The following is a 27917-nucleotide window of genomic DNA, read 5'->3' on the forward strand; positions in this document are numbered from 1 at the left end:
GCGCCTGCCTTTTGGTCTATTGTGATTCGTTCCTGGAACCTTTGAGACTTTTGAGACGGTCGAAAAATCTATATTTATCAGTTTTCCCAAGCCGTGATGCGACATCCCAGGATTTTGCATGTGGATGAGCAAAAGCTTTTCGAGGACGGATTGCTGATTTTCTTCCAACTCGACCCGAAGCTCACTGAAAATGTGACAACTTGTCGGATGTAAACAATACACTCTAACGAAAAACTGGGCGCGGTACGGACAAATATGAAAAAAATTGCACAAGTTTGAAAGTGTTGCAATAATTATCGAATCCAATTGTAAAAATGGCAACCACCCACTGCGATTGACGATTAACAAAATACAAAAAAATGAATCAGATTTTGTGTAAATTTAAAATCATGAATACTGAAAAAAATTAAAGGGTTGTGTGCAGGACACGACCACGGTGACATTAAAAATGTAGCTTTTTTCAAGAGCGTGCAAATGAATTTTATCTATCACATATATCGACTAACGTTCTTGTTCGATCGCCTGTTTTCATATATTACAATTTGCTATATACCCTCCCCATCAAAACATAATTTATTGAAGGTCTTTTAACGGTAATTAATTAATAAAGTATCTCACTAGGTGATTGGCATTATTTGGCTGATCCATCTAGTAAAAATAGGCTGGTCTGTCCAGAAAATATATTCAAAAGAAAAGTTCCATATTGAGAGCTGTGATGAGGAAGCCCACGCCCGCCAACGGAAATATACAGATTCTCCATGAAATACGAAATTTCATTTTCCATTTAAATTTTCAATAATGTACTAATGAACTAAAGTAAACAAACTTATGTTTAAGTATTTCTTGATCGATTAGTGGTGGAAAAAATGAAATTATTTGATAAATTGCATTGTTATGCAACGTTCGCACTACCAGTTAAAACGGGTTTTTATGCTATCTTGGTGACATTTTTCTTGTTGCTAATTATTAAAACGTGTTATAACTCTGTAGTGTAAACATTGTATTATTAAACCAATGCTGCAGCGTTTTATGTTATATAGGTGTTTTATATGGTAATAGGACTGACATAATTATATCTTCAGTACAGCGGTTTGTTTCATAATTTAAAACAGATTTATTTTAAAATTTAAATTAGTATACCCAACCGTTCTATTTGTTGTATACTTTAAAACGCAATTAGAACTGTGTTTCAAATACATAGGGTAGGACAGATATTCTGACTGGATAAACTGGGAAAACAATTTTAAGTCCAGTAACGCTTAAGACATGGCTTGAATTTGAATCGAAAAAGAACACCCGCTTAAACTGCTGCTGGGACGGTAAGTTCTGTTTTAAAATTTTCCCTTGTGTGCAGTACGAAACAAAAGTGTTTGAAATTAGAAAACAAAAAGTTCTGCTGGGGATGTGATTGTTTCCGATGCAATTACACTCAGATTTTTCACGCAGGGGATACAGGCCGTGTAAATGAAAACCGCGTAAATTTAAAAAAAAAAACGCGTTAATGAAAACCGCGTGAATTTCAAAATCCGCGCAAAAAACCTGAGTGTACTCTCCTATATAAAATACTACGCTGCTGAACAGTGCAATAACTACAGAAGCACGTTGTCAGATGCCTTACTGATAAAAAAAACATATAACCGAAACATGAAACATGAAAACCAATAGGCTCTTTACCCTACGCAGCTACAAAGCGCCCAGACGCTGCAGCCATAATCTTACCCGTTCGACATAAGAACAAAAACTGATTCAAACGGGTACGCGTCACCTCTATTTATAAACTAACCGTATATGGTTTAGTCACTTAGGTGCGAGTGTGTGCAAATGCCAACATTACCGAAAATCGATAGCGCTTATTGCATCGCCCGGAGACGATGTTGCTTGTATGGGATAAGAGCAACAACTGCGTTGCTTCTATTTATGACTTTTCGTGTTTCATTGAGCAACTAAGCTGCCCTCTCTTGACGGCTGTGTCTGAGAAATCTGCCTCACGAATGGTAATTTTCCCGTTTTCGTGAACTTTTTAATTTTACCAATTTCCAAAAGTCTACTTTTATTGGGGAGATATTAAATTATTACCAATTTTTAAGTTAGGTGTTTCTGAATCGGTTGGTGTATGAATGATTAAAATCCATGTAGTAATATCGGAGTTATAAGCGTACAAACCTTACATAGTTTCGTTACATGGGAGATAGTTTAGATTAGAAAAACTCTAGTAAGAGAACTGCGGAGAGAAAAACAGCATTTTTGGCAACGTATGCCCTGGCATTGTATGGCAACACGTCCAATGTTATAAGGATAGGCAATGTTCGATTGGATTCGTTTTTTGACAGCAAAACGCGAATCCAATCGATCCAAATTGGAGTCTCCGCAGTTCTCTTTCTGGAGTTTTTCTAGTTTAGATTTTAGAACGACACCTAGCCCCAGATAGTGCAGTAAGACATTTTTAATGTCAAAAATGCTGCATAACGTAGACGTAGTCAGAAAATGAACAGAAGAGGTGGGGGGGGCTTGTGTACTCCCCAGTCTCTTTTTTAGATTGATCTCAATGAAATGCGAAGAGTCTTTCACCTCCTGCCGGTAGGAGTCGAGAGTAGATTAATAACAATAGGATCGGCATGGCACTGATAACTTGGTGCCGAATGTATGCATACACTCACTGCTTTATATTAGCACAGCAGGCGAATAATGATCGCGTGATCGTTTCTAGGCGAGACCTCTTTTGCCGGCGTCGGCGGCAAAACATGACCATTAGTTATGCTCTTTCGCCGACCATGCGGTATACTCGGATGAAACGGCCCACTCTTCCCAGAAGAAGGCGAAACATATTTGTTTTGCAATTTTGCCTATATAAGTGTGCCTAGCTCTAGTTTTCTGTTCTAAGTTTATAACTGACTCACTCTTAAATACCTATCCATCTTTTAATTTTTATAACTTTCGGTTTCGTCTCACATTCGCTGAAAATCGATACAGCAAAAATAAAAAAAAACATTATTAGTGTGAGATCACGTGCTTGGGACTTGCCATTGCGCGCGGAGACCCTTTTTCGTGGCGGGAAAATATTTGTTTCATTCATGACTATGCCCGTATCATCATCATGATTACTGTCTGAATACTTCCGTTCAGATGTTCTTCCTAACTACCTAAGTAGCATTTCTACTTTTATAGCATACTACAAGAGCATTCTATGTTTTGAGAAGGGCTTCAAGAGTACCATAAAACCTTAATTGTTACTAGGGTATTTTCCCTCATAGGTCACGAGTGTGAACTCTCCGCCCTTGGTAGTAGCTTGCCCACTAATGATACTGGCTGTTGAGTTTGAGGTACTCGACGCAGTTGTCATGATAGCTTGAACAGTAGCCACACGTTTTGAAACCGTTTGTAGTTCAGGTGATGGAATTAGAGACTGTGTGTTGGAATTGAACATCTCGGACCGAAACGAACGATAAATTACATTCTCGAAACCGTTCTCGAGGCTGTCTCAGTATGGAATAGGAAGACACATAAGCAACGTAAGAATATTCTTTTCGATATGCCATGTTCACATGTTTATCCAGAAATAAAAAACTTAACTGAACGGAAGAATGGTTTAGGTGAACTAGTTTTACGGAACTATGCAGGAAATGGGTTCATTTACCCGCATTCTCGCCGCTTAAACAATATTTGGAATTCATTTGAAGTAGTTCCTCTACATGTTCAATTTTTTTCTAGTGTATATAGGGCTAATACATTATTTTTTTTTTGAAGTGCTGGGATCTCGAAACATGAAAAATCTGTGTTGATCAAGATTAGTTCTTTCCAAATAATGCAAGAAACTGCTCAATATTTAGTTTCTATGGCTCAATACAATTCTCCTAGAATATATACTATAGTCCAATTGCATGTAAAAAATGGTCGAAATCTAAAGTTTTAAGTTTTCTAAAATAAGACAACGAAGATATATCATTTTTTTTCTACCGGGTGTTCAATAAAAAATGAGAATTATGTCAATACCTTTCTGTAATTAAAGTAAAGAGCGCATTTTTTTCTCTCCAAGAGAATTGCTCTTTGGACTCCCTAGGAATGGGCGGCATGTTTCTTTTCGCTTGGGTGCTGTTAGCTCAATCGAAGATGGCGTTGAAACAGCAAGCTCTCCGCGAGCGTGTTGTATGGTTTTATGAAACGCATAGTCATCGTGGAAAAAAGTTTACGGTAGACCACTTTCGAGACGAAAACGTTTACCGGATCCTGGCATCCCTGAGCGTGGAGCAGAAGGTCGGTAGCGGCCGTCCGGCGAAGATAATGACGAAGAAGAAGAATATAGTGTTGAAAAAGCTGTTCGACAACAAGGACGGAACGATTTTGCCTGACGCCGGTCGAAAATATCTCTTCTCCCATACCTTGATTCACCAAACCCTCAAGATGGAGGACATTATCTGTCGGAAGAAGACTCGGTGTCCCGAGTACACGGACGAGCATATAGCGATCGTGAAATTGCTGTGCCGGTGGATGACGAAGAACTACCACCGGACGTCGTTCGTGCTGGACGACAAAAGTTACTTTCCGCTCTCGAAGACCCACATTCCAAGAAACGACTACTATTCCAGCAACAATTCCAGCGACAAGTCGGCCACACCCCCCGAAATAAAATATAAGTTTAAGCATAAAGTTGAAAAAAAGATATGATATTGGACAGAGGGATTTCAAAGCCATGGTTCAAGCCGAGCGGCCTGGCCATCAATCAACAAGTGTATCAGGAAGAGTGACCGTTTTTAAAGGAGCATCATCTTGAGCAGAAAAAGCACCGCACGTGTCGAAAGAAAGGAACCCGACCAACTTTCCCCAGTGTCGTCGCATTGAGATTTTTTTCGGCTCCCTCAGTGCCCTATTGTACAAAAATAATTGGCGGGCCAAGGATACGAAGCAGTTGACCACCAGGATCTGGAATTGTGTTCGGAAGATGGATTTTTTGTTTGTTTTTTAACTACATGACTGATTAAATTCTAATTTTTTATTGAACACTACGTTAACTGAAACTATCTCTGGATGCACTGCCTCAATGAAAACCAGTCAAAACAATTGCAATAACTTGAGTTTTGCGGATGATTCTAATAACCTGTTAGTGTTCAAATGAAAAGTAATAGTCACAGTTATCAGCCTTGCTTGTTTTTGTGTTCAAATCTTATTTAATCATAACTTATAGCTGTTTGAAAACGTTGTTGTTTATAAACAATATGGACATGAAGAGGTTAACCTTATAACGACCAGTGGTGCCAAATCATTCAGTCTTACCTTGATTTTCCCATCGTCTAAATACATGAGGATCGAAATTTTAGCGTTGTCACACAATCACATATTTTATGTTGTTACGCAAAATGATCCAATTTTTTAGGCGTTATCAACACTGAACGCCTGACATGATCGAGCTGGATACAGAGCGGAAGTCGATGGCCAGTGTATTTTGCCGCATTCTGTTATGGTCTTTTGATCGGGCAAAGGTCTCAATTGTGCTTTTCCACATAGTTTCTCTGGTTTAATTCATTCGAATTTCGGTATAGTTTAACTTTGGACATTATTAAAAATCATCAATTATAGTATTGACACTTAAAAATCGTCGTTTTAAACGAAAAATATGAATACCATGTCAGATTTACCTCCCCATTTATAATTTCTTTGTACTTTCGTTCTCACACTATGGCATGAAATAGGACACGCAACTATCGGGAAATGGAATCTCATCTTCCTATGTTATTTTCGACAAGGAATAATTTCAATCACTACTATAATCAATTGGAAGCCACTACCTAGTTTATTGAAAAGCATAGTGCCTATGTTTTCCAATGAAATTGCTTCTCTATCTGATCGAATCCGACCGTTCTGAATTCTCCCAAAACTTCCATTGACACACTATGCCAGCAAATTAAGCTCTCATCCTCACTATTTCGTTTCGCTGATAGAGAAAAAAAATCTCCCGCAAAGCAAAATCCCTCCACACAGTGCACGACAACACGGTCGTGGGTTGCTTATAAAATGCAGTGTAGGTAGATGAAATGGTAATCCGAAATAAATTATTTATCAGACTGCAGACACAACTTTCACAAAAACGTGTTTGTATGCATTGGAAAGTGGAAACAAGTTTTGCACACAGCCAGCAGCTGTGTTACAGTTCCTCGAGGAATGGGACAGAAAAAGTTTCCTCCCGACACAAGCACAGTCAGCGGTAACGTTCCGGTGGTGGTGGCAGCCTTGGTAAATATATTTTTGGCTTGACGGTAAGTGTTGTCTATTTTCATTCGATGGTGAAAGAATTCCATTATTGGCTGATCCACCCTTCGAACTGTTTACACTTAAGCTAGGTTCCAGATATGTAGAGCAATGACTTTACCAACTGAATGAAACAATTTTCCCATTCTACCAACGCCAACCGTAGGATGAACCGCAAAAATAATAAGCACATTTTATGGGTACTGAAATCTGTGTCCCCGAGAGGCTGTGGCAATACCAGGCAAACGCCATGCCCGGTGCGCTCATCCGTCCGATGCATAATGCAAAGCTTGGTCCTTTGGTTCGTTCGTTCGTTCGTCCAGAATACAACACGGCAACTCTGACGCTTGAATGGAGGAGGCTGAAATGCGGTGGGAGTCAATGCAGAAAATGCAATCTAAGAGTGTCGTAATTTGTTAGCCTGGTGCCGCCAGGGGACGGGAATGTTATTGTTGAATTGATACGGTATACCGTGTTGTTTTCAACCTCCAGGACGAGATAGGTGATTGAGGCAACGTTCGTGTCACCAATTTGTAAACGTGATACGAATGGCAATTTACGATTGGATATACTATTATTGTACTGTTGAAGTCGGTTCAGGTTTAAGAAAGGAATTTTATAGTGCGCATTGTAGTCTATATTTCGTGAAGATACGCCCCTGCATCAATGAAACTGTTGACACCGATTTGTAGCGGTGCTTGGTGAAAACATGGTACAATTACTGATATAACTGGTAGAAACACTAATGCTTCCCGACATATAATGGGACCCTTGCTATAGAATGATGTCGTTACTGTATTATCTAATGGAATAAGGAGCGTTTTAGAGCTATGTTTGAATTAATTATTGCACCACATCTATAATTCATGTATTATTAACCTAATGGACTGATTTGTTTTAACTCAACCCTTTGGCAGTCGTGTCATTTAGGTGAGCACTAAAAGCTCTAAGGCGATTTAGCTAGAATTTCATAACCACGTGTACTCAGGACTATGCGACTTCCGGAATGTCACCTTCAGGTTGGATGTATTGATTAAGCAATCTTTTGACAGGGATCTGGTACCACGATGTTCTGAACATGCCCATACAACGTGCTCGATGTCTTGAAAAATTTTGCCACCGCACGCATAGATTGCCATCAGTATACTCGATATAAATAAGTTGTGCATAGTGATGGATATGAGTTTGGACATCAAATGATTGAAATCACGACCTGCTTAAATTCCACCAATAATGCATTCGATGATACCTTAAGGATAATAGAATGTAACCACCATTCTATCACATGGTTCTGTGTTATATACAGAACCAGTATCATTGAACCTGCAGATGACAGATAAACAGTTTTTGAAGATACCAAAGACACATATACTGTAATAAAATTTTGTTCGCGGATCACGTATCGAAGAGTCCACGAAATTTCTTGCAGTCAACCTGTTTGTATTTATTTGCCAAAATGCTTAAGATCATCCGCGAGCGTAGTCCACGAATATCCTCTTTCATGGACGTGTATTCTGTACAGAACGGGGAATCTGAATCTTTGAGAAACACACGTAACAGAATTAATCTTGCGCACATTACTGAAGTACACTCTCGGAAATTTGGTTTGTGATTGGAATTCGGCAAATTAACAAAATTTCCAATGCTCAATGGATTCATAGAGTCACGACGGATGCGCAGACGAGAAGAGATATGTCATGGATAGAATTTGATCTCGGGTAATGCGCATACAATGATACTATATTCGTTCCAAGATGAAGCTTGGAAAACAAAGAAGAGTTTGAAGTATAGTTTTCCTAAAAAAAACACTTTTTGTTCGAGTTTATGGAGAATTCTCAATTATCTGTCACGTTACAACGAAAATCTGTCATGTTACAGTTGTATATTTTTTATTGAAGCAAGGATATCGGGATAATCATACACAAAACTTCCTTGATCCAGGAACTGAGTATTTACAAGAAATTTCTTGTTTATTTTCAAAAACATATTGGTTTTGATGAAGAAACATGTATAACTTTTGCAAAGGTCCATTTGTACAAACTTAGTCTCAAATGAAAGGTACAACCTTCCCATCGGCTTCCATTGAAGTTTTTTTTATTGGACTTCCGGTTCCGGAGTGCTGCCACACAGCAAATTCCCATATAAACTGGTACCACCATGATATTAAAATGACACAAAATGATGCAAAACTTATTAAAAAGTATGCAAAATTACATTAATTTGCCAGTCTAGATCAATAATGACTAACCAAAGTCGCTTTGACCACATTGGCCACCTACGACGGTTCTGGATTCCATATAAGCAGGGACTGAAGAAACCTCAAATCGGGGAGTAGAATCATTTTTTGAAAAAAGTACCTTTTTGGACTTTGACACATTTTTGCTTTTTTGCCTATCTCACATAGAAAGGTTATGCAATCACACACACGCATGATCAACTTAGCCGAAAGACAACCCCCCCCCCCCCCCCAAATATTCTATATTTTTGCTTCAAGCAGGGGAAGATCCAGAATAAAATTTCCAAGTAGGTCTGAAATTTCGATTTTAAAACGAACACATTAAGTAATACGCAATCACCGCAATAACTTCAATAAAAGCCACTAATTATTTTGAAATGATTTTGAGTTCGAAACTACTATAAAATTGAAACTAATTTTAAATTTTTTAACAAGTTGGCGGGGTCCGGACTCTCCTGGATCCGCCGCTGATTTCAAGTGTTTCGGCGTCGATACATACCATCTCAAGATCATGGTTGTAGATCCATTGTATGTATGTGCAAATCGTGCTACATAATGTGTATAAAGTTAGCATTACCACTGACGAAAAAGTGAACCATGACACATGGATTAATTTTCGCTTAATTATCGTACATTAGTTGTGAAATCCAAAAATTTATAGCGCTCATTTTTTAAAAATAAATTATATAGTAGTGCAAACTTTACAGTAAAGTTAGCACTACCACTCAAGAAAACTGCATTTTTCCAAAGTTCAAACACCTTAATCACACGTATACATTTGCCGTAAATTAGTTGTGAAGTTTAAAAAAATGTCGCACTTGTTTAAAAAAAAACTGGTATAGTTGTGCTAACTTTACAGTAAAGTTAGCACTACCACTCAAGAAATCTGCTTTTTCTAAGTTTAAGTACTCTAATCACACATACACTGAAGGCGTTTAGAGACAAGCGGGTCAATTGGAGAAGAAGTATAATGGCTCTGTGAGGATTGAGATTAAATGACATGTGTGGGGCGATTTTTACCTCGAGTATGATCCTCTATCACCCCTCGAGAGATTCTTGACTATGAACCAAACACCCTGTACTATTCATTATAAAATAACATATTTTATGTACTTGTATTATATTTATGTAACGCCCATTATATTCAATACATGTATTTTATTTATTACTTTAAGTATACATAAAGAATGCTTTATTTTTACGTTGATTGTGATATTTTGCGACCATCATTTAATATATTGTATGTAATTGTAATAAAGTAATAAATTATAAATCTTGTTATCTTCTCTACTTTAATTATATTCATTACATTCGCTATTTAAAATAATCCCAAATCGTTCAATAATATTTTCAAACGTAAAGCTATGTTTTGAATAGCATTGTATTTATATACTTATATTAAAAACTTCGTAGGCATTTCCAGTAAATAATTTTTCTTATATTATACTGCATTTTTCTGTGTTATTTTGCATTGCATATAATAAATTCAACATTGTAGTATTAAAATCGTCGTAGGATGCATTATTATGTGCGAGATAACGAACGTCAGACCTAACATCGATGAGGTTTAAGGAAAACTGTGTTGCCGTTCACGAAAGATATTTGAAGAGAGAGAGGATCGCCATTTTACAGGTGAATCGTCCCAAAAGTTCAGGCGTTTTTGCGAAATTACATCCATTATATACTTCAAAGCCAATGTATTATACTTTAAAGCCAATGTCTTATACTGTTCCGTAAAGAAAAACAGCAAGCCGAGAAAAGCGCTGTTTAAGGTTTACATTTTCATTAAACCTTGTGGATAGGACAACCATGTTTTGCTATTTTTTTCGACGTTTTCTAACCAAACCTGGAAAGGTACACCGGAGCAAGTTGGAATGCGGGGTAAGTTGGAACGGAAGCCTGAACCATTACCAGAAAAGAGCAATCGCCGAGATTATTTTTTCCAGAAAAACGCTTCCTTAAACGCACCTTTTGGAATACCATATGCGATAGTTTGAAACATCTCAATGATTTTCGCCCTTTTGTTTATTTTTAGTCGTTCGCGAAATCAAAAACCTGTTTTCCCTAACCAGATCAATCTAAAACTAAAAAGTTGTATGTTAACCAATCGTTTAGGATCTATCAAATGTAGTAATTATGAACTGTCTGCTGAGAAACCATTGTTCACCTTAAATTTTTAGCGTTCCATTATACCCATTATTTTGACACCCATTGGGGCAATTAGAAATACAAACAGAGGGGCAAGTTGGAACGCTAGTAATATTTCACTAATCTTCAATTCGGGATTGGTCATTTTGTTTTAGCATCCGTTATCGTCCGCTAGTACACCAGGAAGCCGACTAAATATTTCCTTTACAATTTAATAACAAGTAATTACATACTTGATTTATTTTCGTTTGTAATTTGCAGCGCAATCTCAAATTCAGTTGCCAATTGCTGTGTGAATCAATCGAAACTAAGCATTCAGTTTCAAGGCCTCTCTCACACATTCACTTCCAAGCTGACTGAAGTTTCACGCAGAATCGAATCCATTCGATGCAGGGAAAATATGTATTCATTCACCAACCAACGCATTCATTTGTTATATCTGGACAGAAAGTGACATCTTCTATATTTTCGAGCATTAGTGAAGTTTGTAATCTATGCCTGATGTATTTTAGCTCGATAAATCATAGTCAGCATGGATTCAAAATTCAGTTGGCAACTGAAATTGAATTTGAACCGAAAATAACTGAAGGAACGCGCTACGACGCACGATTGAACAACAATGCAAATAACCGCCAGCGCGCCGAGCGTGATTTTTCTTTCGTTTCTCTTTCAAGCTCTCTCGGGGATCTCAATATTTCAGAGTTCTACTAGGTTGGATGCAGGGCTTGAATTTATTATTGTTGTCCTACATTTTGTGTATTCTGGTACTTTTACTGGTATTGATAAAAAAAATGTATTCTGTATCATTAATTAAATAAATAAGCTCAAAGTTTTATGAAACTTATCAGATTAAATGTATGAAAATAATAAAAATATTATTTTTCAACATCATTGAATAGCTTCTAGATACATCTATATTTAAGAATGTTCACCCAACCGTACCTTCTCAAAATTTTATGCAGTTGTTGAATAACTTTATAAAACAAAATAATATTGATTAAAAATGACCTCAATTTTTAATAATATTGCTCAAAATTTCAGACCCTTAACGATTTATGCTCGATTCTGTGTGTACCCTTCCGCCAAACTCGCGGAGAAGTCCCTAGCATTTATGATAACATCAAACATGTGTATTATGCAGGGATTGATACAAATGCCAAACTTTCAACTCATGACATCATATTATTTCAACTTACGCCGCTACGAGGGGTAAGCCGATTCAAAGCACTTGAAATTTGAAATTTTCAATAACCACTATATTTCTTAACTAGATGTATAAATGTTTATTTTTTTATCAATAATAAACAGAATGTGCTAATATATACCACTAGCATATTGGAGAAGTTCATATTTCAACTTTGAAAAACCAGTTCAACTTGCTCCGAGCTACCTTAATCTTATTTGTGCATTGTGATTCAGTGATGATACAGACTACAATCCAACAGATAACTTATTTTCGACAAAAATCCATATGGGACTCTTATGCTTTTAAGGGCAGTACAGTAAGTATATGATCAACTATATGAAATGCAAAGAAGATCCGTTTTTATCAGCCCCTTGGTGAATTTTAGGCTGATAAAATGGGTACATTGATAAAATTGGGACATATATTTTTTTCTTTTTAATCAGTCTTCCGCTATGCACATCGCACACAATTTTCGCTCTGGTTCTGTGCTCATATTAAACCCACACTTAGTGCTCGGGTTCTGTGCTCATATTAAACCCACACTTAGTGTATGATATTAAACCCACACTTAGTGTACAAACACGCTATTTCGTACCTAAACACGTGCACGTGTTCGCCTGCACAACCGAACCCCATGCACGTACAAGGTGTGCGTACACACAGGTTCGTGGCACCAGTTTTCTCTTTCTCACTCTCATCATCACTAGCGTTGACTCTTTTTGACTTGTGCGAATCGTTCTCGTATACGCACCCGGTGTACGTGCACGGATGTTTGAACTAGAGTTTGCACATCGTTCGCTTGGGTTTGATGTTCGAGGGGTACTTGTACATCGAGACGAAGCATGTTTGAGGTTGAACGCGTTCACGGAACTTGGTACACAGGTAGAAAATTGTCGATGTTCATGGGAAGTCCGTTTTGAATAAACCGGAACTCTTAAAATATTCTTCTTTAGTCCCTAGATGTAGCCTCATAACCCTTTCTGATTATTTAAATTAAATTTCCCTTAATGGGGTCTGACAGCGCAAAAGAAAAAAAAATTAAAATTTTTATTTTTGCATATTTTGGATAACTAAGATAATGAAAATATACCCAAGAAAGGATTTACTCGAATTCAATTTGGATCGTCTGCTAGATCCCATCAAACTTTCAACTATCAGTTTTCATATGAGGCTGACAAAATCGGGTCAATAAGCTAATAAAATCGGGGGTGGACAAAATCGGGGGCTGATAAAATCGGGTCTGCATTGTATATTCATAATTTTTGTATTTCTTACAAAAGAAATTAAAGAATTAGCTCAAACCTTTAAAAAAATGTCCGAGGCCCGGAGGGACGAGTCTCATATAACAATCTACCAAGCTCGACAAATTGGGACAATGTCTGTATGTATGTATGTGTATGTACCCGGATAGAATTTTACAATAGCATTTATCCTACAAACAATCATAAAACAATAAATATTATAGATGTTACTGCAGAGTTCTCGCAGTAGATTTTCAATAAAATTTCATGTAACAATCAACTTTACTGTTCAGCAAAAAACTGATATAGTAAATTTACATTAAATTTTACTGTTCTCGAGAAAAAAAATGTATGGACTGCACTCTATAGTTGGCTGATTTGCTGCTCTTAAGAAAACCTGTGAGCAGTTTATTGGCAACAATAAACAAAGAGCGTTGGAAGCGTCATTCCTGTCGAGCCGGGGCTCGGAAACGGAAAGTAACGCTATTTAACACTACGCTTCATTGGCTCTCAAACGTGCAACTTATCCGCCAGTCAAATTATCTAAGTATTTTCTTGCGTTGATGATATAGGACGGTTGTTCTATTTTAACCAGTTGCGGATCCAGGGGGAGGGTAGTGGGGATCCGGAACCCTCCCCCCCACGAATTTTTTTAACTTGTTGAGAAATTTTAAATTAGTTTCTATTTTAAATTCGTTCTAAACTCAAAATCATGCCAAACCAGATTCGACCACCAAAACTGATATTAAATATAACATATTATGTATTGTACAATGAACATTTCAAAATCGAAATTTCGGACCCCCTGGATCCGCTCCTGATTTTAACTATTTTAGAATAACCATTACATGGTTTTACAAAAATTTAAAGATAAGAAAGCACTTGTTTTTTCGTTCGATACCAAAACATTCAGTCGAAATCGATATTTTGTTGCGAATTATCGAGACCCGGAATTATTATTGTATTTTTGAGGTTGTGTTGGTTTAAACAACCCAACCTCAAAAAAATTATGGAAAATGTTCACCTAGAATTTGGATTTATCAGTGGATAACCTCGAGTATTAACACTTGCCATCTTTAATCCAGCGATTTTCGCCTACTATCGTGTTTTCTATCCAAATTTCAATTTCCGAATTTCATTGTAATATAAACTGAAACCAGAACAACGTATTCTTAGTGATGAAATGTTAGCACTACTATACCAAATTCAAAAAACCAGGCGCGGCAATTTTTTTAACTTCATAACTAATATACGACAAATGTATAAGTGTGAGTAAAGTGTTTGAATTTTGGAAAAAAATGCAGTTTTCTTGAGTGACAGTGCTAACTTTACTGTAAAGATAGTACTACTCTAGCAATTTTTCAAAATATGAGCGCGACAAATTTTTGGATTTCACAACTAATTTACGACAAATCAACAACAATTAATCAATGTGTCATGGTTCAGTTTTTCGTAAGTGGTAGTGCTAACTTTACACACATTACTGAATATGTAATGGACATTTCCACCATTATATTGAACATAAACTAGCCATGAAATTGTAGTTTGGACAAATGAGAAAGGTACAATTGCACCACTACGTGGATTAAAACAGATTTTTGTATTATGAACATTATTGTATTTTTTATGGCAAATATTTTATATTAAGTAGCAAGAGTGTAGCCTAGAGTGACAAGAAAAAAATGACCCCTATCGGTCCCTTGAGTCGATTCCTAGTCCCACCAGGAGTACGTGCTCCAAATTTGAAGCAAATCGGACAAGTCTAGCTACCGGACCAACGTGCCTGAAGTTTGTATGGGATTTTTCGACAATTTACATAGCGAAAACCCACTAGCTCGAATTTTCGCCGCTAGGTGGCACTATATGCATCGTATTATCACAGTAAGTGAAAATACGAAAGATAATTTAATTGTCTACAACTTTGTCGAAGATTGATAGTCAATCAGGCTTTGTTAAAAGAAGTTATTAAACTTTTAGCGAAGTGATGTATGGGTCAGTTTTGCATGGGGCCTAACAGTTCATGGTTGTGTATCAGTACTCGATTCGCATGAACAAAACATTTTGTGAAATCATAGTTATGTTTAGCTCAATAGCACGTTCAGAAGAATTATAGTGAATAATACGAGTGATGTTTTGGTTAGAACATTTTGGTTCCACATTAGCGCATAGAGGGCAACAACACTAACTTCGGTATGCGGTGAGGGGTTAGGCCCCACACATCACATATCACCCTTCCCTATACCCCCCTTCCCTCATCAAGCCCCTCCCATTAAGTCTCCCCATTAAAATTTCCTAGTGTCTCTAGAATAAACTTGAATTTTGAAATGAACACATTACGTAATAGGCAATAACCGCATTTAATAAAAACCTGTTTTAATCCACCTAGAGGTGCAATTGTGCCTTTCTCATTTCTCCAAACTATAATTTAATAGCTGGTTCGTACAATATAACATTATGGAAATGTCTTTCATTCTTATTACACTTGGTAAGTATATATAAGAGCACCTTTTTGCATTCATTGCGGTATCGGTTTGAATCGGAGTTTTCTATGTGATCGCACTCCACAACCCGTAACTCAGGAGCCGGAAGTCGGATGAAGATGGAATTTAATATCAGTTTCCGGGGACGCAACACCTTTCATTTGAGACTAAGTTGATCCAATCGGTCTAGCCATTTCCGAGAAACCAATATAACCGTTATTCTGAATTTGGATGCTTCCGGATCCGTCGATGGTGGCCAGTGTGGCCAAAGAGACTTTGAATGACTGTTGGTGACCTAGATCTACAAATTCAACAGTTGTGTTTACATTTTGAAAAAAAAATCACCTTTTTACATTCATCGCAGAATTCGTTAGAATCGGGATTTGCTGCGTGATCGTACTCATCACCCTGTAATTCCGGAACCGGAAGTCGGATCCATTAGAAATTCAATAGCAGCCTATGGGAACGTTGCACCTTTCATTTGAGATTAAGTTTGTCAAAATCGGTTCAGCCATCTCTGAGAAAAATGAGTGACATTTTTGGTCACATACACACACATACGCACATACACACACATACATACATACACACACAGACATTTGCCGATCTCGACGAACTGAATCTAATGGTGTATGACACTCGGTCCTCCGGGCCTCGGTTAAAAATTCGATTTTTACAGTGATTGCATAGCCTTTCTTTATATGAGAAAGGCAAAACCAGTGAAAATTTTAGTTTGAAATGATTTTGAGTTTGAAACTATTTCAAAATTGAAACTAATTTAAAATTTCTCAACAAGATAAATATTTTTGGTGGGGTCCGGACCCCTCGAACTCTTCTCCTGAATCCGCCACTGGTTTGAAGTGTTTCAGCGTCGACACATAGCATCTCAAGTTTTTGGCTGTCGATCTATGTATGTGCAAATCGTACTGAATATGTAATAGACATTTCCACCATTATATTGAATATAATCAGCCATGGAATCGTAGTTTGGACAAGTGAGAAAGGCTTGTACGCAACGCATATGGGTTCGAGTCCCGACCCCGCACATAGGGTTAGAAATTTTTCATAAGAGATTTTTCTAACACGAAGAAGCGAATGACCTTAAGGTTAAAACCTCTATTATCGAAATATAAAAAAAGTGAGAAAGGCATCATTTGCACCACTAGGAAGATTGTTTTTAATGACATTCAATTAGCAAGGGACAGGGAAGTGGTGCATACTTTTCATTATTAAGAGCCGTAGTACTCAAGGGAGAGCAAGGAGGTGAAGAAAGGAAGTTTAGAAAAGCGTGGAAAAGGGTCATATGAGCAAGCTTAGAGTTTACCGGCGACTTAACCCTGTGTCTGCTAGTAGAAATCAAACAAAGATTCTGCTGGTTTTCAACAAAGGGATCAGTTAGATCTAACACATTTTATTTATGTTTCTATTAAAATGCAAACAGCAGTATTTGATGAACTGAACCAAATACATGCTTTCGAGAAACGCCCATTTCAATTTGAAACAGTCATTTGTCAAGTTCGAAATTCAACTAAACGCTTTATTGTTTCCAAAAGGCCTAATTCTTCTGCGTGTACTATAATTTCGATGGCAATCACAAATCAAACCCCCCAGTGTGTTCAATGAGGCAATCTTTCAAAATCTAGGATCACAAACACGTCGCATTCGAAACTTCTTCGACCAGTACCATCCATCCACCAGACAACTTTGTCGTCACCAGCCCACGCCGGCTGACGCACAGAAACACAAAAACCATCGCTTTGCAAGCAAATTGCTACAACAAATTAATCCACTTACTTGACGATCCCGAACCGGTGCTGCTGGACCCTCTACTGGGACACTGTCGGTGCTTCCAGGCGTGCTGCTGCTTGCTGGGCGTACCCCCGTTCAGGCTGATAGTCGACGTGAACCCGTCGCCCCCGATGACGCCCAAACCCCCGGGACCACCGATGATGGTGGCACCTGGAGCCGGGTCCAACCCTGTTCCGAAATACTGCGAAGGATTGAAGTTAAAATTACTGATCGAGTTGGAGATGTGGTGCTGATGGCTGCTAATGAGATTACTCTTCGTCGTACTAAACTGATTTAGGTTGCATGAGCTAGCGTGATGATATTTGCTGTTTTCGATATAGTCGCCGCCAATCATGTGGCCACTGCTGTCTCCGCTTCCGCTCGGCCCGATAGTGTTGTACTTCGACGGGAGGTTTAATGTGTCGTAGTTCGGAATGTAGGATGCCGGCTCGTGGTGAAACAGGTACAGTTGACCCTCGGTGTCATTCTTTATGCTACTGACGGGAAAGCTTCCGTCCGGATTTTGGTAGTAGAAATGTTGGTGCAAGCTGTGATTGAGATAGTTATCGTCGAAGTAGTAGGGAGGAAACTGTTTCACCGGAATTGTGCCGTTCCCTCCGCTGACCAAGTCATCCGCAATGGGGTCACTAAATGTGCCATTATTCATTATGTCAAAGTTTGAGCCACTCTTTTTCAGCTTTGGCTTGACTTTGCCGGCATCGTTGTTCGCGGTTGCAGTTTCCCCATTGGATAGCACCCGGCTAGTTGATTTATTTCTCAACGTCGATTTGAGTGTCGAACCATAGTCACCAGTTCCAAAACAGTTTGCCTGGCTCTGTTGAGTGTGTGCACCAATTGTGCCTCCGTTGTTGCCAGCGGTTGATGCGAAATTGAACAAGTCCGGCTGATTTGAGGGATAATTATTAATGATGCCATTGTTGCCAGTGACCGTAGAGGTCAGATCGTTAGCTAGACTGACCGATGGCTGTTGGAGCTGCTGATGAATTCCACCGAGGCCGCCAACCTCATTAGCCAACGGTTGTGGAATGCAACTGTAACCGAATGACGGTCGACGGTTGAGAGGCGGTGGCGGTGGTGGTATCATATCCTCCACGAATGGTTCATCCTGAAAGGCATAGATAGTATATAGAAAGCTAATTAGTAATTTCAGAAATGGCTCAGAGGGAAAGGGTTCAGACAGGAACGATGATGAACAGCATTATTTGAATTGGTGATTGCTGCAATTGCGACATTGTCCTAGTTTTAGCAGAAACGATGTTGTACGACGGTACAATGCGCTTGGATGGCTGTCGGGAGACCGTCTTAGTCCCTATAGGCGTCCTGCAGCAACGCATCGCAAATTCTGATCTTGGGTCATCAACTATGTTTATTCAGTTGAATATAGTATGAATTTACGATGGAGCGATCTAAATTTATTCATTGCATTCTAGCGTAAAATTATTTCATGCTACAGGGCTTCGTTTATCAATGCGCTGACGAAGTGTCCAAAAGTGCTGAATTTGTGTTTACTTTACTCTTGATGTTAGTATGGGTTGTAAAGCAACATCATCATAATTATGATTAAATACGATTAGCTTCAACGGTGGTTCAAATATATTGTAGCGTGTCTATTAGATTATTTAAAATGTACATCAAATAATTCGCTTGCATTTCGTATAGGACCAGATTATAATTCATATTAACAAAAAAATTCACACAACCAACGATTTTTAGAATTTTCCACTTAAAATGAAGGTCGTATCCCACTTGACCATGAATGAAGAAGAATACTCTACCTGTTTATTTAGCAGCGAGCTCAGAAAGGCTAATATTTGAACCACTAGTAGTACCATATTCACATGTAGACACTTTTGAGCGCACAAGTACAATCTCACGCTATTTGAGGCCCGCTCGGAATAAGCCATGCTTGCATGATACAAAAACCCAACTGAAATGAAGCTGTACAGTTTGTTTAGGGAGAACAAGTTCAGCGAAAACGGGGTAGATTAAAAATTCCATTACGATCAGCACAAAAGGGACCAGGGCTGAATAGATCATTTTTGTGCTAAATGGGAAAATACACTTCAACGTGGTCGGATTTGGGAATGACTTTCATTTTGTTTCCCCGGAAAATGGGGGTTCACATCAGACAGTCATGACAGGGCCTAAAGTTAATGCTTGGAGCGGCGAACGATGGCGTTTTGAGATCTAACAACAACAAAAAAGCATGCCATCGTGTCCCATGAGTTTATTACAGTAAAGGGCTGTTTTTCGCTCGGGATGAATTTTAGAATGGATATTCGAAAATGTATTAGATCAGAGTTAAGGGGGTCCTTTACTTTCGAGGCCGGAAATTTAGCTATTTTTTGGAGAATAAATGGCAAAGCACCTAGAGAATAGATGTTAAATTTTAATTTTTACTTTGAAGATATATGTTTAGACTTTTAAATTTTACTATTGAAGACCAGTACAAAGCATAAGCAACCTTGAAAAGTCATTGATTACATTGATGTTGAAACTGCATGGGACCTGCTTAAATAAGATTGTGGCCAGTTGGGTAATCTGTAATCAGAAAATGGATATTTTTCGTAATAATAGTTACGTTTGCTAAGTTTTCCCGTGACAGATATTTTTTTTTATTTTACAAATTGTAAAATTTATGCAACGATTTGTCAGTTACATCATTTTTCAACATATTAGAAACTATAAGTATGAAACAAACAAAATTTTGCAAATCGTACACGGGAAAACGTAGCGGTATGTTGAAATCGGACCAATACTTTTATGAAAAGTCTTACTCGGTGGCAGTTTCAACATCAGTGTGATCAGTAACGCTTCAGTGTCGCCAAATGTTTCTATTTTTATTTACGCCCATGCACTCCGCTAGCGAATGGCGGATATCAATAGTAGCATGTCTGTAATAATTTATGTACTTGGAACTATTGAGAACCAGAGCTACAGGTCCAAAGCCCTGGTAAAGAAGGATGGTTGTGATGATCTGGGCCGCGGTCACCACGTAAAGCAAAATAGGTCATAAACCCAAGTCTAAGGCGTAAAGCGACCCGTGCCGAGGGATGAGTGATCGAGGTGGTGAAAAAGATGCTCGATCGTTAACGGAGCCTGTGGGGTACCTGGGCAACCCCAAAGTAAGCGTCCCTTACCATGTTACTGCGGAGCTCTGGCGTGGCCGACCTTTCTTTCTCGCGCGACTCGTGGGATCAGTGAAAAACAAAAACAAACAAACAGAGGTGCCAAACCCCTTTGCTAAAGGTGGTTTGGTGAGGTCTCCCCCCAGTGGGGAGAGTAGTGGAGCGACGAGGGCTGTATCCGACAGCAACAGTGACCCCCCTGCAGTGGTAGAAAATAGCCCTTCCAACGCGCTGGACGGGCCACTATCCGCGATGCGTAAAGTGGTGGTACAGCTCGATACTATAATCGAGTTCACTAACGCGAAGCAAAATATCAGTAAGGAGCTCAAACAGAGCCCGCTGGTGCTCCGGAAGGCTGTTCGTTTCGCAAGACAGGAACAACAGGCTTACGCCAAGAGAGTGGAGTGTGGAGAAAAGTCCGACAGAGGAACCCAGACAGTGGCTTCCAAGAGGGAGGGAAGGGAGAAGGCCGACATAGGTACCCAGACAGGGGCCTTCCCCTTCCCCTTCTATGGAACAGCCAAGTCGCTCGAAGCGGCGGCTGAGTTCCCCTCGAAGGGTAAGGGCAAGCGCAAGACGGCGTCGAACGCGAAGCGCCCTAGGAAGTCACCAGGCGAGGGTGCAAAAACCAACACCATACGGCGTGTAACCGTCACGGCCAAACGCCGTTTGGTCGAGGTAAACCGGGGCGCAAATGACCCCGCCGGGCAGGAAGAAGGCAGCAGCAACTCGGTGCAACCGGGGCAGGGGAAGTGTAAATCCCTGGAAGCTGGTCACTAAGAAGAAGCCGACACCGGATGCACCGCGGCCCGCAAAGAAGGCCAAGGACAAAGGCGAGGCCTTGTGGTTAAAGACCGACAAGGACAAATACGACGACGTCCTAAAGTCGATGAGGGCAGCCGAAAGCCTCTTGACCCTCGGGCAAGACGTGCGCAGCGTGAGACGCGCCAATACAGGCGAAATTCTTTTGGTGCTGAAGCGAGGCGCACAATCCAGTGCTGTCTATAAGGCCTCGGCCCAAGAGGTTCTGGGTGAAGGCGCCCAGGTGAGGTCGTTAGGGGCGGAAATGACTCTCCAGTGTAAGCATCTGGACGAGTTCACGACCGCAGATGATGTCGTCGCAGCCGTCAAGGAGCAAAGCGACATAACAATCGAGCGGGCTTCTGTGCGCTTGAGAGGGGGACCCTCCGGCACCCAAGTAGCCTACCTCAGGCTACTGAAAGCAGATGCCAAAAAGGCTACCGTGACAGGTAAACTGAAAATCGGCTGGTCAGTATGCCCAATTAGCATACCCCAGCCGCCTTCAGTGGATAGGTGCTATTGGTGCCTTGAGTCCGGCCATAAATCGTACGAATAGGAGCGGGGCTGCATTAAGGCGCATGATAACCATGCTATGGGCGGACCTTCGTGTCCCTTCGGTGAGGCAAATAAGAAGAAGCCGTGAACGTCACACAGCTAAATCTTACAAATTGTGCAGCAGCCCAACAGCTGTTGTGGCAGTCGGTCTCGGAGTCGAGGACAGATGTCGCCCTCCTACCAGACCCGTACAACATCCCTGCCGGCAACGGCAATTGGGTGTCGGACGGGCCTGGGATGGCGGCAATCTGTATAACGGGACAGTTCCCGGTACAAGAGGTAATATACTCCTCCGCCGAGGGTGATTAATGGTGTGTTCTATTGTAGCTGCTACGCGAACAGTTCAACCAGTTGATCGACAGGCTCTCGTCAGACCTAGTGGGCCGGAAACCGGTAGTCATAGCGGGAGACTTTAACGCATGGGCAGTATAGTGAGGTAGCCGCTGTACAAATAGCAGGGGCCAAGCGCTAATGGAGGCGCTTGCGAAACTCGATACTGTGCTAGCTAATAATGGCTCCGCTAGTACATTCCGTAGAAACGGGGTGGAGGCGTGGATTGACGTAACATTTGCCAGCCCGAGTCTGGTTCTAGGCATGGAATGGAGGGTAGACGAAGGCTACACCCATAGCGATCACTTAGCAATCCGCTTTAGGATCAACTATGGTGTGCAGCATCCGAGGGCGGGAGATCCCTGTCAGGTACGCGGGTGGAAGTCCAATCACTTCGACAGCGAAGCTTTCACCGTGGCCCTGGGACTGGAGGCCAACACCGACAGTCTAAGCGGGGATGCGCTGCTAGCCGTTCTACCACGGGCGTGCGACGCCACTATGCCGAGAAAAACTCTGCCAAGAAACGGCAGATGCCCGGTATACTGGTGGAGTGCCGAGATTGCAGCTCTACGGTTAGCTTGCCTCAGAGCTAGACGTAGGATGCAAAGAGCTCGCACCGAGGATGCAAGAGAGAACCGCCGTGAAGTGTTTCGAGCTGCGAAATTGGCCCTTAACAAGGCCATTAAAAGCAGCAAGAGAGCGTGTTTCGACAACCTGTGTGAGAGTGCCAACGCGAATCCGTGGGGTGACGCCTACAGAATCGTGATAGCCAAGACCAAAGGGGGCTCTTCTCCCCCAGAACGGTCTCCGGACCGGTTGGCAACGATTATCCAAGTACTCTTCCCGTCTCGAGCCACAAGCCCCTGGCCACATGTACTACGAGACAGTGCAGGCACGGTCGAAATAGTGGCTACGGTGACAAATGAAGAGCTACTCGCAGTGGCTAATTCCCTAGCAATGAACAAAGCTCCAGGGCCGGATGGAGTTCTAAACAGTGCTCTCAAGGCAGCGATCATAGCGAATCCGAACATGTTCAGGCTAGCTATGCAGAGATGCCTTGACGAGTGCCGCTTCCCCGATAGATGGAAAAAGGCAGAAATTGGTGTTGTTACCGAAGTCTGGGAAGCCGCCAGGCGACTCATCGGCGTACAGACCAATCTGTCTGATCGACACGACTGGCAAATTGCTTGAGAGGATCATCCTCAACAGGCTAACCCCGTACGCAGAAGGTACGGACGGCCTGTCAAGCAACCAGTTTGGCTTTCGGAAGGGTAAGTCCACGGTGGACGCTATCAACTCAGTGATAAAAACTGCCGAGATAGCGATCCAAAGAAAAAGACGAGGCATTCGATACTGTGCGTTAGTGACACTTGACGTGAAGAACGCATTCAACAGCGCAAGCTGGGATGCCATCGCGCTCTCGTTACACCGGCTTAGCCTACCGGTGGGTCTGTCCCGGATCCTGGAAAGCTACTTCCAGAACCGCGTACTACTATACGAGACCGATGCCGGTTAGAAAAGGGTTCCGATTACCGCCGGAGTCTCGCAGGGCTCGATACTAGGCCCGGTGCTATGGAACATCATGTATGACGGGGTTCTGAGACTGAAGTTCCCTCCTGGGGTCAAGATCGTCGGCTTTGCCGACGACGTAACCTTGGAGGTCTATGGGGAGTCAATCCCTGAGGTAGAACTAACTGCAGAACACGCGATCAACACGGTGGAGGAATGGATGAGCGCGAGAGGCCTGGAGCTCGCTCAGCATAAGACAGAGGTAGTTATCGTCAACAACCGCAAGTCGGCACAACATGCAGTTATCCATGTGGGAGAAGTCGTTATCACCACACAACGGAGTCTGAAGTCTCTCGGAGTCATTATAGACGACAAGCTGACCTTCGGCACGTCGACTATACATGCAAGAGAGCGTCGACTGCTGTTGCGGCACTATCGAGGATGATGTCCAACAGCTTAAAAGCGTGCGCCAGTAGACGTAGGCTACTGGCAGGCGTTGCCGTATCTATCCTCAGGTACGGAGGCCCGTCATGGTCAAGAGCACTGAGGGTAACCAGTCACCTGCAGAAACTGGAGAGCACCTACCGCGTGATGTGCTTCAGAGTGATATCTGCCTACCGCACGGTATCACACGATGCATTCTGCGTGATAGCGAGCATGATGCTAGTAGGACTGGTCATTCGGGAAGATGAGGAGTACTTCGAGCTACGTAGAAATCGACGAGCCCGCGAGCGCACCAGGGTGACCTCGGTCGCTAGATGGCAGCATGAGTGGGATAACTCCTCGAAAGGTAGGTGGACCCACCGGCTGATACTTAACATATCGAGCTGGGTGGGCAGACCCCATGGGGAAGTTCACTTCCATCTGACACAATTCCTGTTAGGCCATGGCTGCTTCCGACAGTACCTCCACAGGTTCGGGCACTCGGAGGTCCCCGCCTGCCCTGACTGCCCAGGTGTAGACAAAACTGCCGAACACATACTGTTCGTATGTCCTCGTTTCGACGTCGAAAGAAGAGCAATGCTTGACGTCTGTGGCCCTGATATCCTTATTCAGCGGATGTGTCAATCAGTGGAGAAGTGGAACGCAGTCTCGACTGCAACCACCCAGATTGCCTGTAGGCTACAGGGAATCTGGCGCACCGAGCAACAGACGACGGGCACGACTAACTAGTGATTGGTTAGTTGGAGCAAAAAAGGCCGAGCGTAGAAAAGTGAGTGAATGGTCTGTTCATACTGAGACAGGTTTGGCGCAGCGACTGGCAACCGCGTAAGAGGTAAACCCAGCCACCCCGAAGCAAGGCAGAAGAGCGAGTGTATAGGCGTATATGTGGACTGCTTCATGCCAAGATGGGAGGGTCGTAGCGTAGTATGTTGGGACTTAGCTATCGATGCCTCGTGACGTGGCAGAGGAGTGAAAGGGTGAGCATCCAAGTCAGTCTCACACGGTATGTTAATGGTGAGCACAAAAGTCAGCCTCACAAGGTACGAAAACGGTGAGCATCCAAGTCAGCCTCACATGGTATGTTAGAGGCTAGCACAAAAGTAATCCTAGCAAGGAATGAAAAAGGCGAGCACACAAGTCAGCCTCGCAAGGAACGAAAAAGGTGAGCACAAAAGTCAGCCTCATGTGGAGTATTAGAGAGTGAATCAAGGTGTGACAGAGAGAGAGAGAGAGAGAGAGAGAGAGAGAGAGAGAGAGAGAGCACCCAAGTAAGCCTCATACAGGACGTATGAACGCGTGAGCGAGAGTGAATGAGTACATCAAGTACAGCCATCCCCCAGAAGTAATACCGTTTTTGTTTTATCAGTGTTATATTTTGTATGATACTATTTTGCATATAATTTAGTTCAAATTTTACGATGAGTTTGAAAGAAGGCCTTGTCTGAATCTGTGTCGAGAAAAGAATGTGTAAAGTTAGTCTTTCCTAATAACAATATCTAAAGAAATTTGATTTCAACGCGGATCATTCGGAAGACGTGACAGGTTGTTCCGTGGACGGCGGATGCTGTACGTTTTACAAGTCATTTGTGCGTGCAAAATAAAGTGAACTGTGGGCCGAATCTGGATCCTGTCGCATATCGAGTAAACAGATAAGTGCCCTTCTAAACTATCTCGACTAGTCTTTAATTTTCCATATCTTCTCCTGCCTCTCCTTTTGATGCTTTGTGCGTCTACTCTGCGCCAGGCACTAATCATGGACGCGAGCAGCCTTTTTTCATTAGGAGGGGGGGGCGAAGAATTAACCAACGATTTATATTTGCTGCAATGGTTTGATCTAGACTTAGCAATAAATCTGCTGTCAAGAGTCCAAAGAGTTCCATTTTAAGCTCATACTTATTCATTCTTTAATGCATAGGGGGCCCGGGTCTATTAAGGCAGTGGGGGTAATTAGAACCCCGCCCCTCGATTTCTCAGTAAATAGCAAGACTTTCTGACAATCGTACATATTCGTGGAACCACTTAAACATTAATATATATTTTCGAGGCGCTCACCACTTTTGTGTGATATGAGCGTACGGGTCTATTCGGGCCTTTTATTCTGTCAACCACCGTTCAGCGGCTTGCGGCTGCATACATCATTACACACGCCACAGCAATGAAAATGCATGGGCCACCAGTCGACAGCTGTGACACACCAGATTAAGTTTTTGGGCAGCATTTTTTTTGCTTCTTAAGGAGTGTCTCTTGTAAATATTTTATAGGTAAACATAATTCATTTGCAAAAAAATTGAAGAAAAATGACGGTCTGAATTGCCCCTTACGGAGGTCCGAACTACCCCTACATTGTAAAAGGATGGAAAAACGAAGAAGTTTGCAAATCGTCGCCAAGCGCTACCATTGAGTGATGCAAATGAACCTTTTATGGCACCAAAATGTAGCTGAGGTTTCAAACTAACAATTAGGAATTTCGACCGGTATTTATAGGGGACCCGGGCTTATTAAGACAGTGGGGGTAATTCGGACCCCCTCGATTTCTCAAAAAATAGCAAGGCGACTATCGTACATATTCATGGAACCGCTATTCTGAAACATTAATTTTGAGAGGTGAATTTGATTCTTTGTTCTTTGTAGAAAGGAGATTCAACGTGTTTAGTTTTTTGCCATTATCAAAACAAAAATCAATATAAGTGTTTTGGAAAGCTTGAGGCTCCTATTTTATTAAATGATTTTTGTTTGTGTGAAAACACAGACATTTTCGAGACGCTCACCACTTTTGTGCGAAATGAGCGTACGGGGCTATTCGGACCCTCTATTCCGTCAACCACCGTTCAGCGACTTGCGGCTGCGCATACCATTGAATTCGCCACAGCAAAGAAAATACATGGGCCGCCTTTTCGTCCTAGTGACGAATTTTGGTGTTTACCCAATTTTTTCTTCTTAGGGTGAAATATAGCATAGTACTATTAGCTTAAGTTCTTTTCTTCTTAAAGTTTTGGAGATCATCACGATGTTGTTTACAACATTGAGAAAGCCTTCTCGCCAAAGCAATCTAGCTTGAGTATATTCCTAGATATTGAGGATGCTTTTGACAATGTGTCCTTTCAGGCCATTCTGGAAGCGTCGCGCGGTCATGGGATATCTGCACGTATCTCGGGTTGGATAAACGCAACGCTTAGTAACCGTATTCTTTGCTCGTCACTGCGACAAGCTGAAATACGGAAGCTGAGTATTTGCGGTTGTTCTCGGGGTGGTGTTCTGTCACCTTTGTTATGAAACTTGGTTACCGATGGCTTGTTGAAACTCAATGAGCTTGGATTTCCAACATATGGGTTTGCTGACGATTACCAAATACTAATTACAGGAATTTGCATCGGAACAATTTTTGACTTAATGCAACAAGCATTAAGGGCTGTCGAACAGTGGTGTCGAGAAGTTAAATTATCAGTTAACCCAAGCAAAACTTCAATGGTTCTTTTCACGAAGAAGCGAATAGCAACCGGGGTTCGTCCTTTTGCAGTTCTTTGATTCTGAGCTACTGTGTGCGGATCAAGTCAAATACGTTGGGGTTATATTGGATTATAAACTGAATTGGTCTGCTCACATTGAGTTCAGAGTCAAAAAGGGGGCATGGCCTTAGGGCAGTGCAAACGAACTTTTGGAAAGACCTGGAAAGAGGTGATGACAGTCCAGTCAAAGCTAAACCATCTGCAAAGAATGGCGCTCATGGCGTTGACTGGTGTTGATCTAGCTATCAGTCATACACGACTGACCTAAACGTTCAAAAAACTTCGAAAAAAAAAATCGTCCCGA

At 41.3% G+C, this 27917-nt stretch overlaps 1 protein-coding gene across 1 annotated transcript in view; it reads right to left on the reverse strand.

The window, feature by feature from the left end:
• The window catches only part of LOC131678565 (uncharacterized), a 237963-nt gene that overhangs the window by 80700 nt on the left and 129346 nt on the right, over window positions 1-27917 (reverse strand). The window contains exon 4 of the mRNA XM_058958778.1: window positions 17326-18445. Coding sequence (XP_058814761.1) covers window positions 17326-18445 — 1120 coding nt within the window. The remainder of the gene's footprint in view (window positions 1-17325; window positions 18446-27917) is intronic.

This window comes from Topomyia yanbarensis, chromosome 2 (genome assembly GCF_030247195.1).
Source record: "Topomyia yanbarensis strain Yona2022 chromosome 2, ASM3024719v1, whole genome shotgun sequence".
Classification (NCBI taxonomy): Eukaryota; Metazoa; Arthropoda; class Insecta; order Diptera; family Culicidae; genus Topomyia; species Topomyia yanbarensis.